At 49.5% G+C, this 20,478-nt stretch overlaps 2 protein-coding genes and 1 long non-coding RNA gene across 3 annotated transcripts in view; 2 read left to right on the top strand and 1 right to left on the bottom strand.

Moving 5' to 3' along the window:
• LASP1 (LIM and SH3 protein 1) overlaps positions 1-4,111 on the top strand; it is a 34,281-nt gene extending 30,170 nt beyond the window's left edge. Inside the window, exons 5-7 of the mRNA XM_064473490.1 lie at positions 476-632; positions 785-879; positions 1,229-4,111. Coding sequence (XP_064329560.1) covers positions 476-632; positions 785-879; positions 1,229-1,402 — 426 coding nt within the window. The 3' untranslated portion in view covers positions 1,403-4,111. The remainder of the gene's footprint in view (positions 1-475; positions 633-784; positions 880-1,228) is intronic.
• A 274-nt stretch (positions 4,112-4,385) lies between these two features.
• LOC135317348 (uncharacterized) lies at positions 4,386-6,521 on the top strand. The gene is made up of 2 exons (XR_010376330.1): positions 4,386-5,576; positions 6,151-6,521. It is a non-coding gene; the product is annotated as an uncharacterized LOC135317348 (long non-coding RNA).
• A 3,759-nt stretch (positions 6,522-10,280) lies between these two features.
• FBXO47 (F-box protein 47) lies at positions 10,281-19,938 on the bottom strand. The gene is made up of 10 exons (XM_009512057.2): positions 19,741-19,938; positions 19,146-19,316; positions 16,168-16,244; positions 15,533-15,610; positions 14,334-14,442; positions 13,243-13,419; positions 12,437-12,583; positions 11,684-11,826; positions 11,124-11,283; positions 10,281-10,439 (listed from the first exon to the last, which is right to left on the bottom strand). The coding sequence occupies exons 1-10, from the start codon at positions 19,919-19,921 to the stop codon at positions 10,321-10,323; spliced, it is 1,362 nt and encodes a 453-aa protein (XP_009510352.1). The 5' UTR covers positions 19,922-19,938; the 3' UTR covers positions 10,281-10,320.
• Between the last annotated feature and the right edge of the window lie 540 nt (positions 19,939-20,478).

The following is a 20,478-nucleotide window of genomic DNA, read 5'->3' as shown; positions in this document are numbered from 1 at the left end:
GTTGGAGCGGTGCTTCCATGTCGCCCGCTGTACCCAGCCGTGCGCCGGGGAGCTGCACACCAAGCTCACTGCGTGCAGGGGGAACTTCCTAAAGGTGCTTTTGCTCTGCACTCCTGCAGCCTGCGGGCTTGGGAGCCTGGTCTTGAATCTCACCCACGCCTGGAAAAAATTGCATATCCCACCCATAGGACACTTAAACCTCCTCCTTTCTGTGCCACAAACGGCTCTGAGCAAGTCCCTGGGGAGATGGGTGGGGAAGAAGCCGCTGGGACCGCTGGGGAGGCTGTGAGATGGCTAATGCTGAGTCCTCGGTGGCAAAAAGGAACCGCCTGGGCTGAGGTGAAGGACGTTGCTGGTGCTGAAGGGCTGCAGGAGCTGCTGCTATTGCTGGGGGTCCGGGCTCAGCCTCGTGGCCAGCGCTGACAGAGCTCTCCCAGCTGTGCTCTGACCTCTCCTTCCTCTCCTGTTGCTGTAGATTAAATATCACGAAGAGTTCGAGAGGAGCAGGATGGGCCCGAGTCCCAGCGAGGGCGCTGAGCTGGAGCGCAGGAACTCCCAGGAGAGCACCAACTACCGGAGACCCGCAGAGCAGCAGCATCAGCCATCTCATCACGTCCAACCCAGCAACCCAGGTAAGGCGGGGGGCTGCGGGCATTGCAGCCTGCCACAGCGCGTGGCACTGCGCTTGCTGGGGCAGCAGCCGGCTTTTCTTTGCGAAGAGCTTTGCTGCGTCCCCCATGTCCCAGCACCAGCTCCAGCTAATGGACCCATCATCCCCCCCCAGGCTACCAGCAGCAGCAGCCGTCATCTCAGTCCTACGGCTACAAGGAGCCCGCGGCACCAGCCTCCACACAGCGCAATGCTCCTTCTGGAGGGGGGGTGAGTACAGCCCAAGGGCTCACGGCGCCCACCTCGACACCAGCCCCTGGTTTCCACCCCTCAAGGGTTAGGGTTTGCTGCACTTGCTCCCCACCCCTGCGCAGGGGAAGAGCTGTTTTGAAGGGGTTGGTGGGTGTAATGCTGGGTGCCTGGCTGCTGCTTGCCACAGCTATAGCTGGCCCCAGCATCCCTGTGCAGTGCCCGGTGAGAACCTTCTGGATCCAGCACAGCTCTTGCATGGGGCTCGGTGCGGCTCCTTGCCCCGGGATGCTCCCGTGGATGGCAGCTCTGCCCATCTGGGGCAGGGCACGGGAAGCGTCCGTGCCTGCTGACCCCTCTCTCCCCACAGAAGCGTTTCCGCGCCGTCTACGATTACAACGCGGCTGATGAAGACGAGGTCTCCTTCCAGGATGGCGACACCATCATCAACGTGCAGCAGATCGATGACGGATGGATGTACGGCACGGTGGAGCGCACGGGTGACACGGGCATGCTCCCCGCCAACTACGTGGAGGCCATCTGAGCCGCGGGAGGGGTCGGGGTGCGTGGCTGACAGCCAAGCCCCCAGCCCGCGCCGGCCCCCGTGTGTGTGTGTGTGCGTCTCTCTCTCTGCCCCAGCATCCCTTATCCCGTGTGCTCTGCCATTGCCCGCCAGAGCCGTGTCCTGACATCTCGGTTACTCTGTGTTTCTGCAGCCGCCTCCGGTTTCTCTTGCCAATTTAGCTTTGTTCTAGCTCTGTCGGGACTGAGGGACTGTCTGTAAGGGATGTTGGGGGCTTGAGAGACCAAATCGCCGCAGCTTTCCTTCTCCTTCCGTCTCCCTCCTCTCTAGCCCTCCCGGGCACTCTGGCATTTCCTGGCCGGGGGAAGCAGCCGGAGTCACCGGGAACCTAGCAAAGGGAGGAGGAGACTGTCTGTTAGGACCAAATTCCCCCTGCTCCGGTGGGGACGGGCAGTGGGGCAGCGATGTCTGCGCGGAGGAGGTGAGGGATGCTTGTCCCAGGGGCTGGGCTGGCAGCCTCCACCCAGCACCACCCTGGCTCCTCCCGTTGCTTCTCCTGGCTCCTCTGTGCAGCGTTTCATTCAGTCTTCGCTCCCTTCAGTCATCAAAACAGAAAAACATTCGCAGTTCAAATCTTAAACAAAATCTTTCTCCTCGGGATTCAGAGCGGCTGCTCTGGACAGCCCTGGAGCGGCTCTTGCTTCTGCCTTGGGCTCTGGCTGCCTTGTTCTGCCTCCCCGATCCCTCTGGGGCTGAGCCGGGGCTGTGCTGGTGCAGGTAAAGGAGTAGCAGCCGCAGCCTTGCTTTGCTGGAAGCTGTTGCTCCCACTCGAGGGCTGGAGACGGGCCGGGATCCCCAGTTCTCTGCGCTGGGGGGATGCACTGCAACACCGAGACCTCACGTCCCCCCTGCAGCCCTGGCTTTCTCTCTTTGGGCCAGGGTCTGGGGGTCCCCTGGGCCCCGTGTGCCGGGGCAGCCTCTTCCTCTCTTAGTAGTGGTTGCTCCTCAAATTCACCCAGAATATTCCTGCTTTTTTTTCTTGCTGCTGCTGGGCTTTTGGAACCCTCCTGAGCCCTCCACTCACTGGGTAGATGGTCTGGAGAGACCCGTCCCTGTGCCTCTTCTGAGCCACGTGTGAAAGATCCTCCCTCTCTGGCACTGCGCTGGGGACCGTCCTGGGTGATTGTCCCCTCCGGCAGCTCGGTCTCGAGTGGCAGAGACTGGGGTTTGGCACCCCGAGCCACCCTGCACCTCTTGTTGGTCCCCAGCGGTGGTGGCTTTTGGGGCCACCGCTGACTTGGGATCACATCATGGACCAAAATCTCAAAGCACATCCCTGTCGCCTTCTCTTTTGGGCTCCGAAGGTCCTGGAGCTGGACAGGGGCAGGTATAACTGGAAGCGTGTGCAGGGAGGGCAGGAGTGGGACGCTCTTCTCACAGCTCAGAGAAGCTGGACATGGGGAGCGGTGCTGCCTTCGTGCTGCCTCTGGTGCTCCCGCTGCCCCCTGCCCGCTCGCAGCCCCGGCTCGGCCCGGACCAAAGAGACTGGGCGGCCGGAGGAGACCGTCCCCGTGCCCGGCTGTCTGGGGTTTTGGCTGCGCTGCACCGCAGGGCCAGGGTGCTTCCGAGGGGAAGCTGCCTCCTTTGCTACTCCCAAAGGAAAAGAGGGAATCTAGGGACCAAAGCGGCTGAGTTGACACATTCCTTGGCTCTCTTGGGGGACACATCGTTGGGGACCGTCTCACGGAGGGGGAGAGCTCCCACGGCCTCGCGCTTGCAGTCGCCTTTCTCCAAGCACGTGGGGCTGCAGGGCTGGTTTGTGGATGGTGCCGGGGTTGGAGTGACCGGAGTCAGGGGCTGCTGGGGGCGAGGGGGTTCGTGGCAGGGCAGAGACCCGCCAGGAGGACGTGAGCCGCGGAGAGGGGAGTGTTTTGCTCCTGGCTTGCTCCCCAGCCCGTTGCAATGGGAAAGGGGGGAGTGATGGGGACTCCTGGCACTGTCATCACCTTGGGGTGAAAGTGGGACCCCAGAAGCAGCCAGATGGGCTTTATGGGATCGAATCCCAGTTGGTGCTAAAGCAAGCGAGCACAAGAGCAGGGGAGAGGGGGCAGCTGGGCAGGGGGGAGTCTGTCTCCCTGCTAATCCTCTTCTTAATCACGTTCTTGTCTGGGACTAGGGGGGACTCTCAATGTGAATAAACAGTTTTTTAATGGACCAAACGACACAGGCAATTACGTTTTGGTATACAAACATTTTTTTAATGCTACCTTGAAACCATTGTCCTAATTCTCCTCTCCCATGCCCTGCTCCTCCTCCCCTGCTGTGGGAAACAAATCTCTTACTGCTTGATTTCTGCCTTTTCTCTCGACTTATGCACTTTTTTGCCTTTTTTCATAGCTGAAAAGCACCTAAACCTGTATTTAAAATAAATAAATAAATAAAATAGTAAAAAAAAAATTAAAAGCTAAATTGTTTCTCATCACATGTAAAATAGACCTCGTCCATCCCAGCTTCCCCAGTTGCGTCTCAGTGCTGAGCTTAGAACGTGTTTTCTTCCGGATCCGTCGCTTGATTGGGGTTTGTCCTTGTGTACTCCTTCCCGTCGGGTTGAGCACCCACCAATAAAAAACCGCTATTGGTCTTTTTAACTGAACCGTCGAATGGAACAAACCAACCAATTCTCTTCCCAGTTTACTCGAGTTAAAAATAAAAGTATAATTTTTACCTGCCGATTGTGCTGGGTTTGATTGTGGTCATGTTTCTGGCTGTTTTCCTGCTCCCTTGGGTGGGGATCTCGGGTCTGGGGGAGGCTGCTGGAACTGGGGTCCTCACCTCTGCCTGGCTCCCCTGGGAGTGGGGAACGCCGGCAGCCCTGGGAGCCGGCCTGGGGTGCAGCTTCTTGCCTCGTCCCTTGCTCTCGGCATCCCTTGAAGCGTTCGGAGCCCTGCTGCAGCGTGTCCAGCTGATGTGCTGCAGCCGCCGGGTACCACGGAGCCCTGGCAGATCAGCCTCGAAATTCAGCCGTGACGAACGTTGGAGAAACCTTCGCAGAGAGCGGGGCGGAGGCGCAGGCGATGCCTCCCTGCCTGCTGTCCCGCTTCAGGGTCTTGCCGTCAGAGGCTCAACGCCAGTTACAGCGTGGGTGTGGGATGTGCTGGGTTTGGGTGTGCTGGTGGCTGCTCCAGAGCCAACGCACCCAGGGAAGCGGTCAGCTTTGCGTGGGCAGCGTAGCAAGGGCACCAGGTCCCAGCCTCACCCGACCTCTCCAGGAACGCAGCAGCACGACAGCTCGGTCCTCCCACCCCCAGCCAGCCCCTGTGCTCCGAGAGCAGCTGGCGACGGCTGAGCGTGGCTGCTGCAGCCTCTCAGGGTGGGATTTTCAGCAACTACAGTGTTCAGCAGTGGGAAAAGAAAATCTTAAAGGTGTGTGGTGAAGGATGGTATTTGCGTCAACAGCACTAGTCAAAAAAGATGAAAATAGAAATGCTCCATGGCTGTTACTGCTCGCTCAAATCTGTATTGCTTTAAACAGTACTGAGGCAGGTGGTGTGACGCTGAAAGCAAAGGGTGCTGCGGTACCCCAGGAGCACGAGGCTCTGAAAGGTGAGAGTTCATGGCCAAAGTTCATTCGCGCTTCTTTCCCCATAGGGTGGGCCCTTTCCCAGGTGCAAACAGAGGGTCACATCACCGTAAGCACCCCCATAAACCAGACAGCAGTTTGGGGGGGAAGAAGCAGGGGCAAAGCGACCCTCCCGCAGGCGGACGGTGCCTCCTGGGAGCCCCGCTCGCAGGTCTGGGCTGAGCGAGCGCTCCTCCGCCCGTGCGAGGCTGAAGCCCGATCTGACCGCCTCTGTTTATCCCTTTATTTTCCGCCTGGTGGAAAGCGGCTCCGTCAGCTCCGGCATCATCTCTCCATCCTGAGCAGAGCGAGCCGTGCTCTGGCTGGGAGGGGAGGACGCAGCGGCTGCCTGGCGAGCGGCGCGGCGGCTCTCTGCCGAGCATCCCCTTTCCACGCTGCGGGGAGCCCGGCACCCCCTGCCCCACCAGCTCCTCGCCCACCATGCTGGATATTTTCATCCTGATGTTTTTTGCCATCATCGGCCTGGTGATCCTCTCCTACATCATTTACATGCTCTAGAACGATGCTGGGGAAGATGCGGCTCAGCATCAGCCTTGCAATTGAAGCGCCGTCCAGGTGAGCCGGCCGCTCCTCGTCCCACCAGGTTTTAATTTCTGGGAAGAAACGTGTCCGGGGAGTGGGGGGGAGAGGGGATACTTTTGTGGTTTAATGCTGTTGTCTTTGGCTGCCGCTCCCTCTGGCTGGCCGAGGCAGCCGGGCTGACAGCACCAGCGCAGCTGTTTCCTGCTCAGGGCTGGAAGGAGGGCACCAGAGTTTATTTTATAAATCAGGCCACTCGCCCGCTCAGACGTGCACCGGCTATTGTGCGGCTGCTGGGCTCTCCCCGCTGGGTTTATTGGGCCCCTTCCCCTTTGGAAAAGCTGCTCTTCGCAGCACGAACTTGTGGCTTTTGTTTCCATGAGGGAGAGGAATGAAACAGCTTAGGGGAGAAGCAAGAAGGGATCCTGGTTGCATCAGTTTAAAGGAGGCAAAGGGGGGGTCCGAGGCCTCTGCCCCCCCGTGCGGGGCGAAGCGGGGCTGCTGCCGCCGCCTGTGCTTGCACACGCTGCCAGTCCCGCCCGTCACCACCTCTGGGGCTGCCGCAGCTCTCGGGCCCAGCTCAGACAAACATCTCCTTTCTCTTCCACAGCTGCCGCCTGGTCCGTCTCCCTCGGAGCCTTCTGGAAAAGCGTTAACCCTCTGCGAACAAACGGCTGCCCGATGCGGAGCGAGGAGCCGCGCGGGGTCGGCGCCGGCGTTGCGGAGGGGGCCGAGCGGGGCGAAGGGGGGAAATGGGGTGGCAGGGGCGAGGGCAGCGAGGTGAGGGGAGATGCGGGTTCTTCCCGCTGACACACGTGACATCTCGGGAGGATGCGACGGCTCCTGCCCCCGCCCGCATGGCTCAGCCCCTTGGGATGAGCGCTTCCGAGGTCGGGTGTTTGGGTTTAATTTTAGAAAAGCGTTTATATTTTTAATGAAAAATGTTCAAGGAAATGAAATAAAGAGGAATGACAGCACGAATATGTCTGTTGGCGTTGGCTCTGCGGAAATGCATCCCTGTGCATCGACTGCAGGGCCGGGGCACACACGGCTCCAGGAGCAAACCCGGTGTCCATGGAGAGATGCAGGGCACACCGCGAGCCCCGAGAAGGATGAGAGGTTGGCAAACCATGCCGAGCCCCCGCTGCGTCCCCCGGCACAAGGGGCAGCTGCTGCTTCAGGCTCTCCCCAGCGCGGACAGTGCCAAGCCATGGCTTACCCTCACTCAGGTCCCCTCCCCAGTGTCCAGGGAAGCTCCGGGAGCTCTCAGTTCATCTCAGCGTAGGAAAAGGAACATTTTTAATATGATGGAAATTTCTGTGGGATGGAAAGAACATTTCAGAGCTTAATTTCTCCCAGCTTGGAGAGGACTGGGAAGGTATCTGGGGCATCAGGAGAATTTTTCCTGTCCTTTTATGAAGCCCCGCGTGGATCCCTGCCCTTACGTGCTCAGTCACGTGCAATGCTGTTTTCAGACTGAAAGTTTCATCCTCCTAGAAGACAAAACTTTCATACACCTGGTGTCTCCCAGGTTGTCTTTTTTTAAGCAATAAACACCTGAAATATCTGTAATGCGAAAAGCTGCTCATGTCCCATTAGTTAACCATGGCAAGGGTCACACGGGTGGGCGCGAGAGAACAGGAGCCGGGGAGCGCAGGGGCTGTGCAGGCACTGCCGGGGTACGCTGGAATGGGTCGATAAGGCTTTCAGAAGATGGTGTTTACAGAAAGAAGAGGGATTTCAGAGTCTGGGAACACTGGATGCAGTTAGTGCTGCCAGCTGAACACTTACCACTGCAATTTCCTGTTAGTAGAACTCCTGAGAGAAACACAAAGTTGGTGACTTTGCCCCCGTGGTGTGTTCCCAGTGCTCCAGCCTCAGCCCGAGCCACTGGGGCAGTCCCTCATCGCCGGGCCCTGGAGATGCAGAAAAGCTTCTCCTCACTCCATCACCAAATATAGTCGAAAATCAGAAACTTGAAATATTCTGGGAGGAATTTCTTCAAGCATAAGTCATGTTCTCAGTAACCTTCGTGAGTCCGTATCTGATGTCAACATCTGCAGTGATTAAGAGAGAATGAGTAACGAGGAATGCGTGGAATGGAAACTCAGCTGAGTGTGAAACCAGGAACAATCATTTTCTCTTACTCGGAGCGTGCCTTTCCTCTCAGAGGGCCTTACAAACCCATCAGCTATGCATAACGATCCCGTCCTCCGGGCCCCGATTCAGCCAGCTCCGCGCTGGAAGGTGAAGTGACCCAGCCCAGCAGCTGAGGACTGCGAAGGGATTGAAACCGCCAGGCAGGAGGGGTGTTTGCAGACAGACAAACGGCCGCAGCGGACAGGGGTAGCTCTTTAGCAGTTGGGATACGGTGCTCTGCACCTGATTGCGGTCGGCGTGCAGCCCTGGTCTGAAAAGGGCTACGCTGGCACAGGGGGAATTTTGCTTCTCAGCCTGGGAGGGGTTTATCGACTCCCCATGGCAGCAGTTAAAATTTGGCAGCAGAAGAAAAAGCACCGTTTTCCCAAGTATCGCTGTCCCAGCACCTCCAGCGCACGGTGCTGCCCAGGGGCTCCCCACCTGGACACCATTAGCCCAGCGGTGGTTAATGGCGAGAGCCGACCAGACGGTGGTATTGGAAAACGAGGCTGCAAGGCTGGTGTCATTTTCCAGTTCAAGCAAAACGGGTTTGGGAAGCGCCTCTTTGGTGGCTTTGAGCATTGATCCCTTGAGGAGGAAAGTCCTCGCCTGGTGGAAACACTGTTGTACGTACGAACGCTGCAAAAACTAGCCCCGATGACTTGCTGAGCTATTGGGTGTGTGAGAAAAAAGAGCAGTTAATAATAATTAATAATGCCATCAATATTTCACAGTTGGCAGCCGCCCAAAGCTTGCATTCCTGGAGGATCCGCTGCGAGAGCGGGCCAGCGCCGGCAGAGCTGACATTTCATCTCTGCCGACTGCTGCCAGTGAATCAAAGAACGCACTTTTCCCGCGTGGCTGCGCTCACATAATGGCATCCCTTGCGACGGGCTGTCGTTCCTTGCCGCTGGGTCCCGGGAGATGAGACAGGCACTGGCAGAGAACCCGCACCGGCCCTGCGGGGCTTTGTGCCACGGCACAGCGAAGCAGCGTTACGCACCAGCAGTGCAACGGGCTGAGACGGTGCCGTGGGTCAAGTCTCCGCTCCGTTATTCTGGATTCCACCTGTGGAGGTCGTTTATTGGTAGCGATTCCTGCATATAAAGGGAGGGGACGGCGAACGATCTGGGCTGTAGCGTTCCGCCTCAGCGGCTTCTCGGCCGCGTCTCCCTGTCACCGTAACACGGCAAGTCTGTTTTCTCCTCGTATTTTTGAGTTCATTAGTGATCAGTTCGGAGGCATTCCATTCACTCACTAGATTTCAGCCAAAGACCGTTGCGTTTTCCTTACTTCAGAAATAATAGTTGCAGCACATTTGTAGTATCGCAGCGTGCTTTTAAATATAACCTTCAAAGAGCGAGAAAAAAGGGATGTTAGAAGCAGACACTCCTCTAGGGAAGGTTTCACCTCTGCCACCTACCGGCACGCTGCAAAGACCCTCAGCAAATTTATAGCCTGTATCCACTCTTTAAAGTAGTCAAATCCCATCTGTAATTGTATATTCAACAACTGTCACAAGAATTTTTAACGCGCAGACTTCCAAGCAAATCATTACAGAGCTGTTGTCAGCTCATTACTGATGAAATCAAGTGGGGGCAGCTGCGATGAATTGGTACCATTTAGCTGTTTCCAGCAGCTGGAGAGCGGCTTTCAAAGCTGAAGGTGGGTCCCTGCAGCTAAAATCTGGTCCTGAAGGAACACGAAAGCATTTGGAAAGTGATTCAGGTGGAGGAGGAGGGTATTTAATAAAGTGAAGATAACAGCCACCTTGTAAACAATGCGCAGTAAAGTAAGTGCTTTTTATTACGCATTACATGTTTTTGTTTTGAAGGCAAGATAGCAGAAAATCAAAACCTTTTATAAGTAGCAAACACTTATATACTCTAATGAAACAGTGATCTTGGCCTACGTGCATTTAACATGTGTCTTCAACTTAGCTCGGGCTTATAAAGGCAAATATGATTCAACAGTTCAGCTATTACACTGGGCAGGGAGAGGGATTTGAAGTTTCTCCTGCTTGGTGGTTAAAGGCACCTGTAGTTTTGGGGGAAGAGCAGTTAAGTTGCTTTCAGGAATCGCCTCTTTCTGCTAAAACTGAGCATTCGGTCTACAGAGCATTTCTGTCGCAGAACGCAGGGGCTGGCGAGAGAGACCCTGGCAAACTGGAGAAGTGTAGCTGTGCTCCTCTAACTACGCCTGCCTCTTCCTCCTCCGATTCCCAAGAGAAAACAAAATTAAAAGATCAAAATGTTTTCGGTTCTGAACTAGGATAACATTCTTCAATTTGTGTATGCACATCAAATATGAAAACCATGTCATTTTTATTGTGTATGCAAACATACACAGTGGGAAAAGAATGCAGTTTATGTTCCCAAACCAGAGGCCCTCAGCCTGCTTCCTCAGCGCGTCCTAACGCAGCCTCAGAGGAGCGAAACGCGCAGACGCTTAGAGGTCCCCCAGTACGTTCCATGAGCTCATTCGGCTGGGCTGACGCATACGTCATGAGCTTCTCCCACAGCTACTCCAGCTCTTACTGGGATGGAAATTTAAGAGATAATTGGACACTGCTTTAGAAATGTTTAAAAGGAAAACAAAAAATCCAGCAGGAGTAGAGCAAAAGTCTGTAAAATTCAGAGCATCAAATGGTATTGCTGGTGCTTCTCATGGTCAGGTACAGGATTTCCTTATGGAAGTTCGCTTGTGCATTTACAAGGTGAAACAAATTCAAAAAGCTGCTGTCCTCTTCATCACGGTCCCCTACCGGGGGAAAGAAAAACGTTTGAAAATGATTAGTGAAATTAAAATACTTCTTTGAAGATAAATCTTTACTCCTTCAGTGTTTTCAGGAGAGGCTGAATCAGCAGCCTCTGCTTAGATTTATGAGGCACCAGCTCCTGCACCTGATGGCAGGACAGCTGTGAAATAACACAGGAGACTCTCTCCAAAATTCCTTTGCCAGCTTGTCCAAAGACGGACAAGAACAATTGTGCGTTAAGACAAAAATCTGTCCTAACTAAGCTTGCCATCATAATCAGTCCTGAGGTTGTATCAAGGCTGACAGGCTGTGGACAGGGAGCAACTGCAGCCTGTTGAGTTGAACAGGCTGGCTGGCAGCTGCTCGGAGCTGCGCTTCGGACGCAGCCCGAAAGGACCTCAGGCCTAATGCTCTGGTGGGACGCATTGCAAAAGCCTGTCGGTTCCCCCATCCATGGCGCTAGGAATCTCTTAGACAAGAAAGACCAGTTAAAATACACGCCCCTCCCAATTGTGGCGCTTGATTCATTGTTTTATGTTACCAAAAAACCTCAGGCTCCCCAGTATTGTTCTGCCTGGGGAGGGAGGGAGGAAGGACGGGCCGTGATGCCGCGCTAACCACGCTGCCTCGCTCAGTGCCAGCTCCTGATTAAGGAGCTCGTCCGGCTCGCAGACCCGCAGGCTTACCGGACAGCACTGCCTGCAGCATGTCCATGACCAGGTGAGCAAAGGCATTCTCCACACACTGCAGGAAGTTGTTTCTCTCCCCTGGAGTGCTGAAAACTTTGCAGACCTTCTGCATCATTTTTACTGTCCAGTCCATGCAGTACAGGTCCTTCTCACAGACCTGGCATATACAGGAAATATTAGAAATATGTCTTTTATGACGAGTACGACGCTATAAAAGGCAAGATTAAATCTTAGAGTTAACTATTGATTCTAATGGATCAATTCTAATGGCCTGGAAAGTCAGGGTTTGTTATGAGGGCACTGAGGTTCTTATCGTCAGCACACTAAGGGAGGAACTTCCCTCAACGTTTTGTTAGCGGTACTTCTCCTCGAGGCCAGGCTCGCTACCTTGCAGAGGTGTGCTGGGCAGGGACCGGGCGGTGGGAGGGCACCGAGTCTCTTGCTGGACTTAGTCCTGGTTTGTAGGAGGAGATGGGAAACAGCTTTCAAGGCTGAGAAAGCAAATCTGGGGGTAGAGAGACAAAAGGCCCCAGCCGGCTCTGTTCGGTAGTACTCACCAAAGCCAGGAAGACCATGAGCCTGGCTAACTCCACGGCTCTTCCGTTCACAGCTTTACTGGCCATGAAAGTGAAGCAGATGTTGTTTCCACTCAGAATAAGAAGCCGAGCATTGTTTTCCATGAGCCACTCCCGGGGAACCACTTTGTAATAGAATAGAGAGAATTTTAGTGATCTTTGAACAAGAAGAAAGGAGTGCCCCCAAAAACTGTTCTGGAAGATGTGAATTTACGAATTGTTGGCTTTGAAAGCTAACCAGAATTTGTGAGGGGTTGCCCTCTGGAATGCAGTTGCAGCAATGAAGTCATGTAAGGAATTCCTACCAGCAATAGTTAGAGCTCTCCACAACAGCTCCCGTGACGTAATCTCACCCAAAAGCACCTTTCAATGTAGCTGCTAACATTGCTCAGCAGAATTTTGGCTTGAACAAACATCATGTTTTCAGCTTACGCAGCTTGGACGACGTTTCTTTAATAATGGCTGGACAAGACTTGACTTTTAAAGGTCTGCATGGATTCTTAAAATATTTCACAATGGGAAACGACAGCCGGAATTTGTAAGCAGTGCTGGGTCTCTCTCATCCCCAGCTACTGCCTGGCTTCCAAGCGTAATGACTTTTACAGCAGCGGTGGCGTAACTGAAAGGAATATTACGGTTTCCCAAGGCACCTGCATGTCTGGAACACACTTATTGCCAGATTTGGAGGACACAAGCATATAATCCTACGGATTAATGATAAAGGCAAAAGCATACCTGACAGCTCATCCACGAGACTGATCACATCATCTGCTGTCCATTCTCTAGCTTCTGTATCATACAGCAGTTTAATTGCATCTGCTAGACCTTTCAGACTGGTCTCATCTGTTGGTCCTTCTATCATTTTCTGCCAAACCACGTGTCCTGAGCAATATATTAATCACAATAGTTATCAAGCGACAAAGTGATTTTTTTTTTTTTAAAACAAGGAAGGTGCTAAAGTGGGCCTTAGAGCGGAGTCAGGGGAGGGACTTCGGGTAACACAACTCAGTCTTTGTGACAGTGAGACTTTTTTCCCCTCTGTCGTTTCAGTAGGGACAGAGGTGTCACAGACTCCCAGGTTGGAAGGAACTTCAAGGATCATCTCTGGTCCAACCTTTTGTGGGAAAAGCACGTTCTTGCTTGGTAGTTGCAGCAAGGATCAAAGGGCGATTTAAAGAAACCCAAGTCTGAGAATTAAGTGAGAAAGCATGCTTTTCTTCAGGGCAACAGGTGCTTCTTTGAGGCGCATTCGAGCTAACTCTACCCAAAGCAGGGGAGAAGAGAGGAACAGAGGTGCAACTTCTTAGCTTGAATTGTAACTATTTCTAGATACATAGGGATGTCTATATACATACACACACACATATCATTTATATGTTTCATATATGTCAGTGAGGTCTGGTTAAGCGCAACAATTTTTTCTAGGCAATACGATTACTTTTTATTTTACATAAAGCTTGGGTTCAGAACCGCTGTGTCCTGCAAGGAAATCTCATTCACAAGGAACAAACTTTGAAAATTAACCCCCCCAAACTACTCGCCATCGAGAGAGGACACTGGCCCAAAGATGATATACAGCAGGCGGGCTTGATTGACCATGGGCCACGGCTTTAAAATACGACTCAGCCAAAATGCAGAATCACTTCGATGGATCCAGTGGTTCAACAAGACACTACGACAGTATAACCTTATCCGCAGCTCTAGCTTTCGGGCACTTCCTAGGGTAAAAGAATGGAGATGTTATAAATCCATTAAGCCTCGCACAATACAGATGATCACTTTTTTTTTTAATAGGAAGAGAAAGAAGTATTTTCTTAAAGCTGCCCAAGAACATCTAGGGGGATTTAATTAAATTCTCAGCTGTTACTTCCTGAGTCTGGCTCTTTTGGGTACGTTGCACTACTTCAGGCCATAGGATCTACCGATGCACCCCCTGGTACATTTCTGCAGCAACTCGTGCATGTCTTCAAGGGCTCTCAGCTATGCTTTTTGGTTTCTGGGTTTTGGCATCAGTAAGTGGAAGTAGGAGGAAGCGTGTATCTGGCTGCATATAAAGCGTTCCCCAGAAATACTGGTTCTGAGCTGGGTAATGTGAGAATTTCTTGAGACGCGTGTGCCACGTCACCGTTGTGTTTCAGAAGCATTAAAACTAACTTTTTCACTGCCTTCCTTTATTTCTGTGTTGGTTCCTTTCCCATCGATCTCACTGGCATCGGTGCACAGTAGGAAAGGTTCGAGTCCACGTTACTGTTTAAGTATACTCACAATTTACACATTGGTTTGATAATGGAATGATTAAAAAAACCCTAAACGCCTCTCAAGACAACTCTCTTCACTACAGGATATATGTCAAAGACAAAAGCACTTATCTTTGCTTTTGGTGAAGAAAAAAATAGCTGTATTCCTCTATAGGAAGGCCAAGGATTTGCTTTGGAATGCCCACTTTCTGTGTAATACTGGAGCTGACAATGTCAGGAGAGTCAGGAAAGGATTGGTGCTACAAGGCTTAGCTGAGCTGAAACAGTCTCAGTTCGAGCCGTGTTTTGTTTGCAGTAATCAAGATCTATTTTTCTGACTCCTCCACGATAGCGCGGTTTGGTTTCGTAGGACTTTTGTCTGCTTTGACGATTACCTGGTTTGTTGCTGACAACTGTCTGTACTTTACGGGGTAAATTGCTCAGCTCGCAGAGGAAGTTAAAAACCCGGTGACACTCTAGTTCATCCCAGCCTGCTGTTAGGATCTGAAGATTGCAAAAGAAAGGGGGTAGAAATGAATAGGCGGAGCCATGGATTTAGATCACAATGCCATTTCTCACGTTAGATAAATACAATCTGTCCTGCAACTTATCAGAAGAACAGAGAGGGAGGGTGTTGTACCTGGAGTGCGGTGCCTGCACAGCATCTCCCTGATGAGCGCAGGGAAACCACTACCTGCCACAGAGGTGCTGTACGTTACGGCAGAGGTTGTACCTAAGCTTAGCGCAGCCCAGAATCAAAAGCTGCTAATGGCGTTCTGCATTCAGGGCCGAGATCTTATTTTTGAACCTTACGTGGAAAAGTACACAAAGGTATTCGCTACAGAGACAAATGTCCCAGCACAAGTAATCACCTGTAACTCTTAACCATGGAGAGTCACTTCTTTTTTTGTATTATCAAAAACTTTAATGCCCCGTACGTATACAGTACCTGTACGTACAAGTTTCTAAGACTTCAGTGCATTTAAAATGTGCTCAAAATGCCTGTGATTTACTCTCCAGCAAAGCCTCCATTATGGCAATTCCAACACTTCACAATCAAACATCTCAAGTGGTGTTAAAAAGGCCCTACCCTTAGCGTTTTACTGCGTATTTGCAGTCACGGTAGCCATTACAGTAACTAAGCTGTGGATTGCTGGACTAATTCATTTGACACTGATTTTTTTTTTAATTAATTTTAAGCTACCCCAAGCTAACAACAGGATTCTGGCATATGATGTGTACAGCCATTTACTTTTAAACTATGCCTTTCCTGCTCTTGATTTGTGAATTTGAAGCCATGTCATAAAATGCTCCCCTTCCCCCATGTCGTCTTAGATAATAAATTGCTGATCAAAATCCAGACCGGTGGTGGTGAAATCCAGACCAAGGAATTCTCAAGAGTCAGATCAGCAACTTTAGCAACCAGAAAGGAAATCCAGAGAACTGTGTGAATAAATACCTTCCCCCTACCCCCCAAGGATCAAACCCATCTTATACTTCTAAATAGCTTGCAAAAACACAGATTGATTTAGAAAATACCTTAATTTTCTTTTTTATTTGTGATACTTGCCTTCTCTCCACAAAGATACTGTACCTGCAAAAATACCCCATAGCACTGTAATCCTAAACAACGCAAAGGACTTGGACAACCATTAAGTTTAAAACAGGAAACCTGCAAAAGCAAAACACTAGTAATTTACCTTAGCTGATCGTAAGCTAACCCCCGTGACTGAAAATTCACTGTACTACATGTGTACATCAGTACTGACTAGAGAGATTCGGAAGGATTCCCTTCCCTTATCGCAGAAGGAAACAAATTATAGCACCTACGTTACGGCTTAGCTTTACATTCAAAACTGGGGTCAAACGAGTGTGCAAAAGGAAGATAAGAAGAGTGACCCTGTTTTCAGGAGAGCAAAATTTCTGTGAAGAGCTGTGCCCTTCCACTGTAAAATTTCTAGTAGTTCACACACTGAAGCAGAGTTGAAACCTGCTGATCTTGGAATATGAAATCTCAGTAGAGCAGCCTTGTGTTCGATACGCTGGCTTAGGTGTCTCTATTATTATTAAAAAGAGACTGATTTCAAATCAATGAATCCATTACACAGTAGTAATAAACTCCAGCAAAGGGACCGTAAAAGGCATAATTCAACTAGCAATTGCTTAGAGGAACGGTATTGTAAGCGAAAGGGACAATTGGAAACGCTAGTGAGGGGAATGTGAGCTTACCTCCGAGAGAATCTTGTGTATATACTTTAGCCTGTCCTTCGTAGGCAGGAGAAGCGTGCATCTTTTTAGCAACAATCCTGTGAACAAAGCGAATATGTACACGACTGTGAGCATACATACGTGGCGCATACATCGCCGAGTTAGCTTAAGCACGCACATCGCAGGCATGCACGCGCCAGGGAGAAAAAGCTGCTGCTGCGAGGCAAAGAGAGCAGCACGGAGTAGAAATCTGTGCTTTGGGGAAGGGACGTACGCTTTTGTAGCGGGGACATCTTTTACTAAAGAAATGTTGTCAGGGAGCACCCAGGCTTCCTGCGCCATAACTTGTTTATCATGTTGTTTTAAAGTCCCTGTTAGCCGCAGTCGGAGCCCTATTAAGCTCCCTATATTGGTTTTAGAATGACAGCTGTTAAAAATATTGGAAATAGATGTTACTTGTTGCACCTCTTTTAACAGCACCCCGGGGAACACTGGTTTTCCCCTTACATCATGGAAAGCCGAGCTTCCAACGTTTTTTCAAGATAGCCACACGCTCTAAAAAGAAAACATTCTAAGCTGTGTTAATGTAAAACATAGCTAAGAGGTAAAATTATTTTCCTATACAGGACCGAAATGGTATGTGTTTAGGATGTCAAAGTCTGGAGTTCATTATAGTGTGGAACAGCTGTTTGTTAAGCAGCATTTTTTTCTACACTACTGAGAGAAAATGGGTTAACGGCTTGCTCTTCAAAAACCCTTACCAGAATAAAGCATGTGTATCTTGTTTGTTAATTAATCAAGAAATCCACAGAAAAGCGTGTACTTTTTGGGGCGGGGCGGGGAGGAAAGAAGGAAACTTCTTTCTGAATTGTCAGTCTCCCCAAAATACCCGACTTCTCTAATATCAAAAAGTACTTTATGCATTTACCGTGGTTCTAAATCGACTCTTTCCTTATTTAGAAGCGTGTTAGCATTCCTATGCGACAGACAGAATTTATTCATCAGCCTAGGACACGGTCCAAAGCTCAGCCAAGTAAATTTTCTCTTGACTAGACTAGACACTGGAGAGAGGGCCCCGGGGAATAGCTGACACTGTTAAGACGGCGGAGCTGCGAGTCAGAATACAGCCATCAGGGTGGGGAAAAATTATGTTGAGTAAAAAAGGTTGAGCAGAGGGCCCTGCTCCTGGTTTCGTACGGCAACCTGCCCCGTGCGCAAGGACAGCGCCGCGGCCGTTTATAACTCCAGTCCGCTTTAAACAATCACTGAAATTCTGTCCCCGTTACAAGTACTGGAAGATTTTACCATGGACTTGAGCGGAGCCAGACCCCTCTGGGTTTAAGTGAGATTTATGTGATGTGTAGGCCCTGCTCAGGCTCGCTGAACGAGAACAGTTTTTTCCCATTGAGTCCAGCCTTTCCTGCTGTAAATATTGATTTTGCAACCAACCTCTTAACAAAAACGTTCTCTTGAGCCTTCCACTGATGACACAGATATTGCCAGTGGTCTTTACATTTTTAAGATGTCGTGGTTTTATTACTAGGCCTGCTCTAGCAACGGGCTCACACCTACATTTAAATAACAAGTTGCCGTTTTGTACGTGGTCACTACGAAGCCCAAACTAATTTTGATTGTTTTTTTTCTTTTTCTAAGGATTGTAGGGTTTCACACGTCATTTTAAAAATAAAACACTAAGATTATTTTAAGATACCTCAAAACCCACATGGGTTGATTACAGAAGGAGGTCTTTGGTATAAACGACTTTAACAGCATTCCTTTACCTTGTTTATGCTTGATTTTATGTTAGTTGAAACCATACTTAAAATTCTGCATCTAACCATGGCAACATTTTATTTCTTTGACAAATAAACAATTTTTTTTTTAATCAGCTAGGTAACGGTAAATTGACATGGATGAAATTAGGACTTAATTTAATTTGCTTCTCTGATAGAAGAACACTGATAGTGGGTGGGTGAAGAAAATTTTCAGTGTTCAAGACGCATGAGAAGAAACGCTTCATTTCAGAGTGAGAGGCTGAATGACTTAGAGTCAATGTGTTTTAAAGATTAACAGAAAAGTTAAAAAGCAAACCGGTTTGAATTTAAGGATGTACAGCGCTCCTCGTTACCATCGAACCCAGGCTACTTTGATCTAGATTTCTCTTACTGTATGCCAAAAGAGGTCTGAGCAGCTGAAAGAAGGAACAAGTGAATCACCAGAAAGGGTTGGGCTAGCAGGCAGGATACCGCGACAGCAAAAGTGCCGGCACTTTCACATTGCCCTTAAGCCAGGAGTGAGAGGAAAATGTGTTCTTCAGGCCCATTTCAGTCTTCGAACTCCGATAGGAAGCTGCCAAGGAGAATGCTAGTTGCTGACAACTGTGATAACATTTTTGTGATGAGCTTTTCTAAGAAGCGGAATGTGATCTGCAATACATCTCAAGTAGCTTATCGAGCAGGCTTTCTGATGGCAACTGTTGTCGGTCACTTTAGAGTTAGGCTGGGTTTAAGTGCTGCAGCTACATTTCCCAGACTGAGGAATGCGAGCAACTCCAGAGTGATACATGAAGGCAGTCTGAACAGCCAAATTCCTTCGGCTAGTGTGGGGCCTGGGAGCCTTGGTTTCTGCAGCAGTTTCCAGTGGTGGTGTCCAAACAAACTAAATTTGGAAACACCTACTACTGAGAACTGATCCTCTGCCCAAGCCCTGCTTGCCATTTAATATGAAAAAATAAACACAGAGGAGGCAGAACATACATTATTTTTTCCATAACTAAGAGGTTTTGGAATAATTTCAGGTAATTCCTCCCACGTCCCCCGCCACTTGATGCTATTTGAGTGGGCTATTTGGCATGGGGAGGAACTTCACTTTCAGAGGGAGCTGTGCAAATGATTTGGGCCATATCCTCAGCGTTTTACCGATCAATGTGTACAACAGAAGAAACCTTTTAACTGAGTTTAGTTCTCCTCTAATTGTTACCATTTGCATTAAAAGATCACCTAGAGATTTGTAGTGCTCTAAAATATAGGATCCTTCTCTCCTGCCAGGTGGCTCAAGGTTATGGAAGTCTTGCAGCAAAAGCCTTCGGTTTCCTGATGGGGTTGAGATGTAATTAATAAGGCGGTTGCTGATGGTTTTCGACACCATGCTCAGCATGCTGATATCCTTCACTGAAAAAGCAAACCCCAGTACACTTGTAACTTTTTACGGCAAGAAAAATGCTGATTACTAGTCAATAACTTTATCTTACTTCAAAACAGGCTAAGAAAGAAGATTTACAAATGAAACAAAATTCAATTACTGTTTATTGCCTTTGCCAACAAACTGTAATAATTAGAAATGGCTAGATCTAAGGAATACTTTTCACACATAATAAGCAAAAAAGCACTTCAAATAGTTTGTAATTATCATTTAAATTTTGGTCATTTGGTTCTTCATACATAAAAGCTGACAACTCACAGAATAAGTCACATGAAATTACTCCAACTAGCTAAAAGGTAAAACATTTTAAAAAATAATTGCTCTTTCTAAATGGAAATCTTTTGTGGTAATTTTCAGATATTGGAAGTAATACCTTTCTTCTGAGATTCTCACCTGAGAGATAATTCAATACCATTTGAAAGATCTCTAACGGAAGTGTTTTAAAATATCCGAGTGCTGACAGGGACTGGGGATCCGTGTCCAAGGTGTTGCAGCGCTGTCTGGAACAACGGTTACTGCGCCTGTATTTCTGGTTAGGAATCAAGGTGTAGCTGGTCCCTGCCGTGGATGTCATTGTTCTGTTAGTCCCATAAATTTAACCTGGGGAGAAAATATGTAAGTCCTATTTTCAGAGGAGGAAAATACTATACCCAAAACTAGGCCAAGAGGAAAACCCTCTGTTGTAGACACAGCGATGGAGTGTGAAAATCTCATCTGCGTAGGATAAATTGTTGTTTGAATTTAGTGCAATGACATGCGATTTACTAAAAATTTTTCTAATTTCATGTCTCAGAGAATGGTGTGTTCAGCTGACCTTAGAGGAGGAAAAGATAAAAGCACTGGGGGACATCGTATGAGCGGGACATCGGGAAGCTAGGAAAATAGTTCTAAAAGGAAACTCTTGAGGAAGCATATGTGATGGTACAAGCTACAGTAATTAACAACAATCTTTTACCTTGTTACACTAATTATTCAACAGTATATAAAAAGTTATAGGGATGTTTTGAAAGGTTGTCACATTACTTGATTCCTTTAGAGTGATAACTACTTTTATTCTTGCATATGACCAAAAAAAAAAGATGAAAAATAACAAAGCGATGCTTCAAACCATTTTTCCTGCAGCATTTAAGT

Source organism: Phalacrocorax carbo, chromosome 25 (assembly GCF_963921805.1).
Source record: "Phalacrocorax carbo chromosome 25, bPhaCar2.1, whole genome shotgun sequence".
Lineage (NCBI taxonomy): Eukaryota > Metazoa > Chordata > Aves > Suliformes > Phalacrocoracidae > Phalacrocorax > Phalacrocorax carbo.
The sequence above is the reverse complement of the archived record's forward strand: the minus strand, read 5'-3'. Positions and strand labels throughout refer to the sequence as shown.